General features: G+C 35.3%; 1 protein-coding gene across 1 annotated transcript in view; it reads right to left on the reverse strand.

Annotated features, from left to right (window-relative positions):
- The window catches only part of NID1 (nidogen 1), a 107,702-nt gene that overhangs the window by 63,632 nt on the left and 30,313 nt on the right, over window positions 1-13,757 (reverse strand). Inside the window, exons 6-9 of the mRNA XM_031966945.1 lie at window positions 10,710-10,961; window positions 5,868-6,068; window positions 5,196-5,435; window positions 4,696-4,839 (exon numbers count right to left, since the gene is read on the reverse strand). Of these exons, the coding sequence (XP_031822805.1) occupies window positions 4,696-4,839; window positions 5,196-5,435; window positions 5,868-6,068; window positions 10,710-10,961 (837 nt within the window). The remainder of the gene's footprint in view (window positions 1-4,695; window positions 4,840-5,195; window positions 5,436-5,867; window positions 6,069-10,709; window positions 10,962-13,757) is intronic.

The raw sequence follows: 13,757 nt of genomic DNA on the forward strand, positions 1-13,757 counted from the left end.
CTCTTTTGATCTGAGATTTTTGCGTTATAGATGCAGGCTAGCTCTTATTTCTATTCCATTGCAATCAGGCCCAATCTTTACCGGATCTATGGTCACTTCTTACTTTTGAACACAGGTTAATAACCCTGTGCTTACTACAGATCCATTCCTAAGGCCATACTAGATCCACAGTACAGCTCTTGGATCAAGACAGACACAACAGCTATTTATTTGACTTCCGTTCCTGCTTCCTGGGCTGAAAAAAAGATGATTTGCTATGTTTTCTCCTTGGATTTCTTCACTACTCAATCTGGTGCTCTTGTTAAGTATTAGAAACCCTTGCTTTAAGGCAACGTTTTCCTTTACCAAGCTCAATGCATTTTTAAAAATTAACAATAGACACCATGGATAGAACTTGGATTCTGTTCATTGTTGGGTCTGCTATCTGATGTAGTTTCTAGCTTCTTTTGATATTTCATTTTCTTTGGTCTGTTTTAATATCCTCAAAAGTCTTTTATCCATTTCCTACTTTTCACCATCATCACCTTATTCAAATAGGTCAGGTTGAATTTATTTTAGTCTCACATAATGCCTTCTCATGTTTTAGTTTTTCTTCCAAATTTATACTGATTTTGTTAAATGTTCCAACAAATCGTCTGACATCAGACAGAACTGGGGATTAAGATATCACTTCCATCTGCAAAATCAGTTATTTCCTATCAAAATATAATCAGGTTCATTTTTTTGTAATAAGACTAGATAGTCAACATTGCAATATTGCCACCAATATTGTTAATAAGCTGTCATTATTTCATAATAACTTTAAAAAATATTTATCACAAGTAATGCAATCCTAGAAGATATTTACCACATGTTGCTTCTTGTTGCCTTTAGAGGCATGCTAAAACCAGTTCTACTTATTTCTTCATTTGCCTCTTCAGGTATAATCTGTGAGCTATTTTTCTTTTAGCTGCAACTTCCTTTTATCTTCTGATTTCATTTACAGCAAGAACATTAAGATTGGTGTTTCCATTCTTTCCATGAATATGTCCACTCGTTAGTCAGGGGATGAGAATCTTACATTTGGTATATCAACAAAGAAGTTAATGTTTATGAAGGGTGAATCTTAGCACCCTTTGTCCCCTTTTCTCCTATTCTTCAATTGACATTACAGAAACAGAAGAGTCACACTGAACCAAAGGTCATTTCTAACTTCTTTTCCTGAATTACCATAGGCAAAAAAAATTCATCATCTAGGGGCTAGTAACTGCCAACAAGTAATGAGCTTCTTGATACTTATCTAGACTGATTTTCAAAAAGTAGACATAGTCTGTTACAGAGCTTTTGCTCCATTGATACAAGCTTTAATAATCCTCATAATATGAGGTATTGATAATGGACTAATTAAAATTTGACCTTTTTCAGTTTGAATCATTATCTTTTTCTTTTCTTTTTTTTTTTTTTTGCCTCAATGAAGGGAGAGAAGAAATAACTGTCACTTACATATTATTGTATACACTTATAGATCATAAAATTAAGTTCTCAGACATCCTTTCTTCTCCAGGAAAATATTTCCCCTATTAATTCTTAACTCTTCATTTTGTGAAGGGCCCAAGCCAAGTTCCCTTCATTCTTTTTCTGAACTTTGAAATCAGCCCTCTATTGCTATCTCAGCACTGAATTTACTTTACCACATAAGGCCTTCTCACTCTGTAACATCCTATTACTTGTGTCCTACTCACTCTGGAATGTCCCTGTTCAGGAGTCACCTACCTTCTTTCATTGATTGAGTCTCTTCTGGAACTCAGGCCAGCCTGTCTTCATTCCTTCCAAGCTTTGTTCTTGATTTTCTGGACTTCAAAATCATGCCTTCCCATTATATTTAATTTCCCACCTTTCTGTACCCACTCCCTCCAACATTTCAGTTTCCTTTTAAAATGTAAGTTTTTTTTGAGTGCATAGACTGTCTTTCTTTTTATTTGCATTTGATTCCCCGGTGCTTAACACAGTAACTGTAAATAGTAAGCACTTAATAAATGCATGTTTCCTTTCTTCCTTGTCATAACCATCACTCTTCAACCTTCAGTAAAATCATTGACCTACACATTTACTCTTATCAGCATATACCTAGATTTAGGAAGACTTGAATTCAAACATAGCCTCAGATACTTATTAGCTGTGTGATTTTGGGCAACTCATTTCAAGTCTCATTTTCCACATCTACAACACGAGAGATTGTTGTGAGGATAAAATGAAATAATATTTGTAAAGCATTTTGCAACCCCTAAAGCACTATATAAATGCTAGTTATTATTATCCCTGTTTTTATTTTTACTTTGGTATATTTGCTTTTCCCATATTTTATCCATTATATACTTATCTATTTTTGTCTCCTAAGAAATTATAAACTACTTTAGGACTGGGGCTCAGTGCCTCCAGTGCTATACATTCTGTGAACACTATTTAAGTACCGTTTTCAGAAATTCCTAACCTCTGAAGAAACACACAGATGTATTCTGTCAAGTAGCAGAACTTGGATAATTAAACTTATTAGGCAATTCGAACCATAGAATGCCCATCTGATGACTGATCAAAGGCAGTCCCACTTTGCTCATCAGATTTTATTGTATTAGAGTATAGCTAGCTGTAGGCATGAAATTCAATAAGCACATCCAGTCAGACAGGAAAGACTTAATTCACTTTCAATGCTATTTCCCCTATTATCCCTATATTATGTTGGAATAATACACAAAGTGATTTGCTTAATGCAATTTCAGATTAAAGGCCTTTTGACATAAGTCTCTGACACTCTGAGTCATGATTTGGTAGCTCAGAACAATGAATAGCTTGAATAAGAAAATAATAACATTCCATATTGTTAACAAGCCAGAATGAGAAAATAATGATAGGACAAAAGGCAAAATGTGTTCATGCCTTCCTAGATAATAACCTCAAGAAAATTTTTTTCAAGATGGCATTGATGAAAATGCTATTTTCTTTCAAATGAAATTTTAAGATAACTGGCTGTCTCTCGCATATTAATGTCACAGGGCAGGAACTTTTTTACTTGAAAATCAAATCATCTATAAGGTAAGGTATGAAAAATAGATGAAATCCAAAACGCTGCAATCTGGGAACTGCAGTTTAAGTTTATGTTATGTGATATTAACTTATAGTTTGACTCTTTGAAGGTGAAATCATCTGGCAGAAAGGCGAAACACATTTGAGTGTAGTTTGGAGGGAAGAAATGGGGAATTATAGGGGAAATGTGCCCCTGGAAGAGATGTCAGCAACTTCCATATGTTTTTAACTTTTTCATTTATTGCTGTTGTATGGTTATCATTTTACCAACTACACTATAAATTTTATTCATCAAACTTGATGTCTCACAAAGGGCTATTAATAAAGGCTACCATGAGACCACATGGGACAGTGGGAAGAGCAGCAACTCTGGATGTACCTCTGGTATTTAGTATTAAGTCACCTCTGTGACTTGGGTCCTATCAATGAACATCCTTGGCCTTCTGTGTCCGCCTCCATAAAATAAACTAGACTTGATAAACTCTAATGTCCTTTCCAGTTTTAAATCTCTGAACCCAATTGACCCTCTCATATGCATTTTGTTAAATTAATTCATTCAACTTATCCCTGACAAATCCAAGCATTTCTATTAGGGTATTACCTAATTTGGATTTACCTGCTTTTCTGCTTCCTGAAAACACTATGCCAGGCAAAATATAATAAAAGACTCTCAAATTTAGAACTACTCAGGTTTAGAGATTCTTGAGGTACTTGAGGTACTTTTTCCATTCATATATTAAAAATTGAGAATACTGGGGAACGGTAGGCAGCAGGCCTTGGAGAGAGATGGGGATAAGAGGTAGAGAAGAAAGGAGAGAGGGGGAGGGAGAAAAAACAGAACAGGGAGCATTTCCCTAAGGTCTCCTTATCCTGAAAAATTTAATTTCCTTGGCTATTACTTGGAACCTTCTTCCCCTGAAATATTTCTCCACAAGACTCGCTCCTCCTAGGGCTTCCATTTTGTGGGGGGTCCAGGCTAGCCAGCCTTCATTTCCTTTCCAGCCTTTCTCCTTATTTTCTGAACATTAAAATTGTTTCCTACCACATCAGGAACCTTCATTCTCACCTTTACCTCTCTATATACTTTTCAGCTTCCTTTTTCATGTTATCTTCAACTATTAGAACATAAACACTTTGAGGACAGGGGTTGTCTTTCTTTTTGCCAATATTTGTATCCCAACACTTAACATCACATAGTAAATTCTTAAGGAGTCAGTGGGAGGGGAAGAGGCAAGTTGTCCAAATATGAATTCTGGTAGTAAAACCTTAAGGAATGATTATGAGGGAGAAAGGGCATATGAATACAAATCCTTAGAGTTATTCTGTACCCAAAGTGAGGGAGCCTCTATATCTGGCTTAAGGGATTCTGGCCCTGGATCCTAGTTCCCATAAACAATCCTAGCATTTGGGAACAATGATGGTATGTTTTAAAAGACATGAATAAATTCATGACACTTCTGAGTCATGAACTAGTGGTCTCTGCTAACACGTAGGAAAAAGCTAATGGACCCTGAACTCAAGAATGAGCATAATTAGTGAGAAGTGGTAAAATGGTTTTGATCCTGTGTCTTTAACTTCCTCTCCCAACTCTCCCAACTCTCCCAACTCTTCCCAACTCAGGATTAGCAGCCATACCATAGCAAATCTGTCCATCTCCTCGGAAGCCAATGGAACACTCGCAAACAAACTGACTTCCTGGACCTGGGCGGCATGCTGCATTTGTGTCGCAACCATGGGTACCCGTGTAGCAAGGATTCTGAGATGAGTCAGGGGAGCCATCTGAAAAAGCAGAGATGTTGAAATTAATTTTCTAAGTCTAAGCACTCAGTGGAATGCCTTTGGCTTTATTCTTGACTTTGAAAAAGAAGGATGGTAAGTTCTACATGAGCTCTTCATTTCTGCTTAAGACAGCACTTAACTATCTCTTAGATATGGAACAGGATAACAGGTGACCCACATTTTAGATTAAGCACTGTATTTTAGTCTTTGGGCAAAAGGATGTATTTGCACATCCTTCCCCTCCTCATTCCACCTTGCAAAATCATGCTAGACACTGAGAGTCAAAGAAAGGGTAAGGAAAATCAAAGCATGAATTTAAAACACACACACACAAACAAAACTACTGCTTTACGTACCCCCAATAGGACCAATTGAATTACTCAAAGCATATCTCAAGATCTTCTCATCCGTATTGTATAAGACAAATACACTATCCACAGAAAGTTGCTGAGTGGGAGGAAGAGACTGTTGCTCGTGAGTGCATTCCTGGAAGGTAATGGTCTGCCTCCATTGATAAGTATAGGTCTTTGTAGAACTGATACCATCTTGAGCAGGTTCAGTCACTTTATACTCCCGGGTGGAGGAAGATGTGATAACTGTAAAAGGAAGAGAGATAACAAGTATTAACAGTAAGGAAGGAAATCTTGAAGGAGATTTGAGAAATGATATCCTAAGACTTTAGCAGACCAAATACTTTCTGCTTATAATCCTTGCAGCTAAAAGATTGGAATAGGAGAAATAAAACTACTTTTCCTTTATGAAGATCGATATTTTTGCCTCTACATATTCCTTCTTTCTCCGATTTTTTTAGTACATTATTGCTTTCTAGACTTACTTTGCCTAGGTGCTTGAATTCTAATAGGCAAGATAATTTTACCTCTATATTATTTCCCTTACTAAGGTAAGAATTATAGCTTTCTCTCCCCATAGTAGCACTTAATAAACCTGCATTGAATTTAGGATAAGTGTGATTTTTAATTAAGTAGTGTATGGTTCACAGATCACTGCATTTAGACACATGGACGTACCAGAGTTGGCATAATGGTAGAGCTCAGTGTAAGGTTCTATCTGGACAGTGGAGCCAAATGGGATCTCAGGGACATGTCCATCCAGTTCTGTAGTGATGGTCAAGTGGCCATGCTCATCAATGCCATTGAATTTCTGTTTTATAACCAACTTGTCCGGGTACCCAACAAAAGTCACTTCAGCTTGACGGGTGAACTCTCCTCCTGCAAAATCAAGCCAGTATGATTACTGCAGAGTAATCAGCTTGTGCATCCCATTACTGAGGCAGCAATAAACTCATGCTTAATTCCAAATGACAAACAAAAAAGTTATCACATTGAGCCTCTGGGAGGTTTGAACTTTCCTTGAATATATTTATAAAAGTTTGTGTTGCACTTAATGGCTTTGTGATCTTCTGGGAGTTTTGAACTTTCCTTGAATATATTTTATTTTTATTAAAGCTTTTTATTTTCAAAACAAATGCATGGATAATTTTTCAACAATGACCCTTGCAGAGCCTTCTGTTTCAGATTTTTTTCTCCTTTCCCCCACTTCCTCCCCAGATGGCAAGTGATAACAATATATGTTATACATGTTAAAATATATGTTAAATCCAACATATGTAAACATATTCACACAATTCTCTTGCTGCATAAGAAAAATCAGACCTTGATATATTTATAAAAGTCTGTGTTGCACTTAAAGGCTTTGTGATCTAAGGCAACTCACTTGGACTCTTATATGACTTAGTTTCCTCATTTGTTTAAAAAAAATGCATAGTGGTAATTAATGCCTTCCTTCCAGGATTGTTCTGGGATCGAATAAGACAGCATATATAAAATATTTTACAAACCTTAAAACATTATAGAAATTTGAGCCATTATCATATCTTGTCCATTCTTACGTCTAATAGATGTTTAATATGCTGTGGAATTAAAAATAAAAAAGAGTCTATGTTGGCTCCTTTAATTTGGTCAGAGACCACATATAAAAGTGACTGGAATCATGAGTTTAACTCTCCTAGAGCCAATTGACCTTCTGCTACATGGCTACTAGTTGCCTGCTCTCTAGTGATTTTACAAAAAGCATGTTAACGCATAATCAGCAGAAGCTGATAAAGCAAGATAATGGCTTAGTACAATCTACCACCACTATCAGAACTTTTCTAAAAAGCATACTACTTCTGAAAGTGGTCCAGCCACATCACATTCCTTGATGGAGGGAGGATGAAACATCCATTCCTGAAAAATGAATTTCTCATACCTTTCTCCTCCTGGAAAAGAGGCAGGGGACTATTAGAGAAAAAGGAGGAATTTATCATTAGATGTGGTTGCTGTATATAATATTTTTTCCCTAATGTTTTTCTTTGTTTCAAAGAGAATTCAATCTGGAGTTGAGGTGGAGGAGGTGGTGAAGAGTTTCCTCTCAGATATGAGAGTGACGTTAATTTAAAATAAACTAAAATTAGAATTTTCCTATCTACCCCTATCTTTGTCTTTCCCACATTTGTCTATTCCCATTATACTGTTACCTAAGCTCCACCCATAAGGCTAAGGTCCAGGGGCTATAGAGAAGGATGAGAAGTAATGAGAATAGAAATATAAGAGTGAACAAATATTGTTAGTGAATATAAAAGACTCTTTTTGTCTACCAAATTGGACTGGCAAAAAAGTCCATGGATGGGAATATATAAGCTATCTTCTTAAATTTACTCAGATTCCAAAGTTATTGACTCTCATGTGTTAAACTTTGCCTCAGATTCAGCTCTTAAAGCATTCAAATTATAGGACACACAGGGCTAGATGAAAATTTTTGGTGCATAATTTGTTAGTTATAATATAATAGAAAACATCATGTTCTGCCTATACAATGACTCAAAGTCAAAGGAAGTTGTGAAATTTGGAAGCTACATGGGTAGAGCCAACACACACACAATGTGGCATCTTATAAGTACTTTTGCTATTCCTAATTTGTAGGTTCTTCTTCAAGCCAAAAATGTCTTCAGATAAAACAAGTTCTGTTTAATGTTTGCCTGCAAACTAAAGTCATATGATGGTGGTATATTTAATTTTGAAATGCAGAACTGCGTGAGGCAGAGGGATCAGCACAGAAAGAATAATGGGATGAGACAGGATGATTGAAATCTTGACCTTTGAGGATGGAATGCTTTCCTCATCTCGGCAGAGAGGTGCTGAGCTACTAATATGGAATAAGTTGTATATTGTCAAGCATGGTCAACATATCAATTTGCCTTGCTTGAAAGTATTTCTTTGTTTCAAGGGAGAGCTTTGTAGGAGGGTAGTTTGTAGGAAAAAAAAAGTTATCTAAAAAATAAAATCAATGACACATTTCCAATAAAAGATGATTGTCATTAAAGTAATCTAAAAAATAAAATCAATAACGTGTTTCCAAAAAAAGCTGATTGACATTTAACTATTAAAAAGAGACTAAATCTGAATGAGCCCTCAGTGGAGGTTAAAAATTTGAGTTGAAATGATATCTCAACCCTTTGATATGCTGGACATTTGGGAAGAAGACAGTGAAGCTGGGAGACTAGCTTAAAACAGGGTAACAAAATCATTCTCCAAAATATCATGTTGGAAAAACACAAGACTCAATTTCAGGTTTCTGTGTTTACCCTGAAATATTTTGCAATCATCAAAAGTCATTTGAAAAGGGATATGGTTTGGACTTCATGATAGACATGCTAAACCTTTGGCTACAAAGAAAACATGTAAGGCTGTACTCTGATCACCCCAAAGAGGAAAAAATATATAGTTTTCTTGAGAAGTGAGAATTCAAATTTTCATCCTGTGCTACCAAACAATAAGAATTTTATTAGGGCAGTACAGAATAAAAAGTTTTCCCTTTGAAATTAGAGGATCTGAGTTCAAATTCTGACTAGTACTTACATCAAGGGGACTTTGAGCAAGCCACTTAATCTCTCTGGGTCTCAGTTTCCTCATCTGTAAAATGAGGGGGTAGATTAAATGACCATAAGGTCCCCTTCCAAATTCTAAAATCTATGATTCCTCAGTTTTCTTATCTGAAAAATGGAGATAGTAAAATTTGTAGTAACTGTCTCACATGGCTATTGTGAAGTTCCAATGAGATAATATACATAAAAATCCATATAAATCTTAAAAAACAACAAAAATATCAGTTCCTACTATTAAACTATTATAAGATCATCACATAACTCTTGGACTATGATTAAGCCTAGAAGAGATAATGTTAACATTTAGAAATTAGAATATCTTAATGGTTGGACCACCAACCAAATGGTTGGTTTAAAAAACACATAGTGACCCCTCACAAACATGGTCACAGTTAAGGAAGTAATGTAATGTTATCTTTAATTTGTTTATATTCTCTAGTTGTTTCTGGTATGTCTTGCTTCCTAGATTATAAACAACCTAAGGGGGAAAATCCTGTTTTCTGCTTCATTTGTATCCTGAAATGAAATGTACACAGCAAGCACTTAATAAATGTTTATTAAATGAACATCTGTGATGATAATTAGGGAGGATGTTTAAGAAAGATGCACTATGTTTCAAGACATGTCCTAATTAATCGACAAATATTTATGGGAGGTGAAGACTCAGCAGATATAATATAATGAGGTAGAGGAAGAATTTTAATTCCACACTCAAGAATTGCTCCATTAACAACCAGGATGAATTTCAATGATCTATTTCTTCATAAGAAAGATTGGTACTAGGAGAAATGTAATCCAGGTAGTGTAAGGATGTATCCCAGGAGGTTCCAACAGGAAAGTATTATTAAGTAGGAACTAAAATAATGCCAGAAATGGTAGGAAACATGATGTATGTAACTTGGAGTTTAAGAGCAGAATAAAAGGGAAGGAGGGAAAGGAGAGTCACTGGGATAATGTGAGGGGAGGAAAGAACCTGCCTTTTGCATAGATAGGAAAGAAGACAAGAAGAGAAATTTTTTATTCCACAATTAGAGATGAAAACACAACAACATACAGATGCTAGATGAGGTAACATAGTGAAAATAATCTATTTGACAATTATCTAATTGATACATCTATAGATTGATTTCCAATACTTTATTGTTTTGGTAGATAGAAAAGGAAAGGGAAAAAATAAGTATGGGGCATTGAGCACTTAAAGTTGGAGGAGACTTGAAGACAAGTTTTTTGAATTTATGTGGGATTTACCCATTTACATTCATCTGGGAGGGAACAAGCAGAAGCTCTGTGCACATACTATTCTCTATGCTTTGAATGATTAATGGAGATTTTGAAAGACAATGATTTAGTTATAAAAGAGCTTTCTTTATTCACAAAGTCAAGAATTAGCTACTGCTTAATTATTTTTTTTGAACATAAGATCTAGAACTAGAAAAAACTTTAGAAATCATCTAGGCCAATCTACTCATTTTGAATCTAAGGAAACTGAAGTCCAGAGATTAAAAAAAAAAGAATAAATATTGGTTTTCCCTCTTTATATATATGGAAATGCTGCTTAAATTTTGAACCTGAGACCTAATAGCCTACAAAATGTGGCAGTCTATATAAACTCAGGCTGAGGATTATGTTGTTATGTAAGCATTGATGGAAATCACTTGTGTTGCCAAAAAATTTCATATTACCAGTTACTCTACCTCTAGATCAAGACATTGTCAGAATTCCTCATTGAAAATTGAGAGTACCTTTGGCCTTCATACTATTATAAAAAATATACTTAATAAAGTGCTCTGCCTACAAATACCAAAATGATCCTCAAAATGTTTCCCACTGCAGGGAATATGTTTCAATATCCACCCCCATCTCCACCCTCCACAAGCACTCTAGAAAAAGGCCAGTTGATCCATAGATTATGATATAAGGAAATTACCAGTGATGCTGAATCCATTCTTGAATCCTTCCTGCTCCACGGCAAACATCCATCCAATGATCCCTCCTACTGGAGCCAGAGGTACCAAAGAATAGCCCAGAGACTCAGGAATGGTGCTGATGGCTGTGTAAGATCTCCCATGATTCATCACAACGTAAGAATGGAGGTCGGTATTCTCAAAGACAATGGGAGTTTGGCTATTCCCTACAAAGATCCTTCCTCGAACTTTACCATTAACTCGTTGGGGGGAACCTGTTGGCAGAAAACAAAAGATTAAAAGAAAAAAACCCAACACATAGGCATAGATTTTTGTTTCAAGGTAGTTTCAAAAAAAGGGGAAGGGGATAAAAGGGAGTTAAACAATATCTGTTATCATAAGTTCTTGTTTTTGGAGAACCCAAACCAGGATAACAGTCCTAGAATGTATTACATTAGGATAAGCTAAGAAATTTGTCCTTTTCCAAGACTAAATTTAAGAAAAAGTTGATAACAAAATGAAAACTATGATATAAAGCATCATTACGCAATTGGGGCTTTAACTATTTATTATGAGATCAGGGAAATTCCTTTGTGTACAGCACAGTTGGTAGTTTGGAACACACCTATAATAAGTCTCTGAACAACAACAACAACAAAATTTATCACTGTCATCCAGAAAATTAATGGAAGGCCTGTGACACACCTAATCCATCATTACTTCTGAATGGAAGAGGATTCATTCATCCTAAAATGTCCCCAGATGGAGTCTTGCCCTCTCAGAAATAACCCCAAAGTCCTGGCACTGGAACCCCTTCTTCCGGCCCCCCTTCCCAAGAGTACACCCCAAAGATCTCTGGACCTTGCCATCAGTCCTGTGACTGCACTCTCAGGACGACTTGGACTGTCCACACATCCTATAGCTGAATTGTTCTACATGTATTGTCTGCCCCAATTAGAGTATTAGCTCTTCATGAACAGGGGTTGTCTTGATTTCCTATTTATATGTCCAGAATACAACAGAGTTCTTGGCACACAAAAAGCCCTTAAATATGTTTCTGTTCATTCCATTCCATTTGATTCTCTGTCTTGGTCCTGGATTCAAAGAATTCTGTGGTCTGACACAATGAAATATGATAAATTTAGTTTTCCCTGGACAAGTTAATCTCTAAATGACTCTAAACAGTTAGACCTATCATCCAAAGCTCCCACTTTCCCCATAATACTGTTCAAATTTCCAGATTTAGTAATGGATAAACAAATTTTAGTGCATGAATTTTAATGGCTAGCTAAACTGTGAGAAGTGACATAAGATTAATATGAACTAATGTAAAGTGAAATGATCATAACCAAGAAAACAATATGCACAAGAACTACAACAATGTAAACAGAAAGTAGGAGGGGGAGTAAAACTGAATTCCGTGTAATTAGTTAACCAAGCCCAGCCTCAGAAAAGAAATGAAGAAACACTACTCTCTTATTTGCAGAGGCTGAAGATTCTGAGTGTGGAATATCACATATCTTCATGCATCTTCTTCACTTGGTTAGTTTTGATAAACTGATTTTTTTAACTTCTCTTGTATTCTTTGTTCCAAAAATTAATTGGCTCGCTAGGTAGAGGAGGGAGGGGGATATTTTTGGAAATAAAAAATGATTTAACAACATCAGATAACATTTTTTTAAAATAGAAAACAGTTAGAGATGTTCAAATGGAAGACTGATGGGCAACTTGTTAAGGTATGAGTTCAGGTATGGGTTGGACTAAATGATCTTAGAATCCTCTTCCAACTCTGAAATATTGTGATATCTTGAATATGGTAGCTGCCTCATGAAAATTTATTAGAGAAACAACTGAATAAATAAGCATAAAATAATTAAATTTACACCTAGGTGGATTCCAAATCTCCACAATTATTTAGTTGTTTTCCATATCTAAGTAGCAGACAATATTCTGTATAGCTTTTTGAGCTTGGCATAGTTTTCCATACAAATTTTTCATTACACTGGAGAATGTTATGAATTCAGTAGACTAATACCAAAAAAATGTATTCTAGGAACAATTACAATAAAAAGTTGAGCCAAGCTAAGCTAATAAAGGGAGGGTGAAGAAATGAAATGTCAAATTTTCAACCAAAAAATTAAGTTTTTAAAAATAAGAGGAAAGCCAAGAAACATTTAAGTCACAAAACTATTTTGGCACAAGTGTGGGTATATGTGTATGCGCAATTTAAAAATAAATTACAGAGGGTTTAATTTCTGAACTTACTATAAAACAGAAAAGTCTTTTTCACCTCTAACATTGATAAGGTTGATTTTTTTCCTGAAGATTTATTAGTAGCTTTCTATTCCTGCATTGGTGTGTTAATGGGTCATTTAACTATTTTTTCTTTGTTGTTGAGAAACCTCTTATACAGAAAAAAATAATATGAGAATATAATTATATATTTAATTAAAAGTCATAATGAAATGAATACTTACATTCAGAAATGACTGGGATATAAAATGAAAGATGGCAACTTTTAAAATAAGGAAAAGAAGTGAATTGTAGGAAACTGAAAAAAAATTATTCTATATCTGAGGGTTCCTTACAAAAGCATGGAATTCAAAGATACTACAGAGGTCATCTAGTTCAATCTGTATCTAAATAGGGATCCTCCCTTCCACAAAATATTCAAAAAGTCATATAGCCTTAATTTGAAGACTTGCAGTAAGAAAGAATCCATCACATCTCAGAGTAGCTCTTTCCACTTTTAGATAGTTCTAATTATTGAGAAGTTTTACTTTATATCAAACTAGCCCTACCAAAAAGACAAGCCTAATGCCCTTTTTATATGACAGCCCTTCATATAATTAAAGACATGCAGCTTGGTCCCCTTTAGTCTCCTCTGCTCAGTTCATCATTTGCATGATCTCTAATCCTCCTCAAGCAGGAAAATCTGCTGGTCCATGTCCTCCCTAGAATGTTGCTATCAAAGCTGAATAAAGATAGGATCAGTTACTGTCAGAATACAGAGGACTACAACCTTTTTATTTTGGGGGGCATAATACCTCTCTTAAAGCTATTAATTCACA

The sequence above is a fragment of the Sarcophilus harrisii genome, chromosome 4 (assembly GCF_902635505.1).
Source record: "Sarcophilus harrisii chromosome 4, mSarHar1.11, whole genome shotgun sequence".
NCBI lineage: Eukaryota > Metazoa > Chordata > Mammalia > Dasyuromorphia > Dasyuridae > Sarcophilus > Sarcophilus harrisii.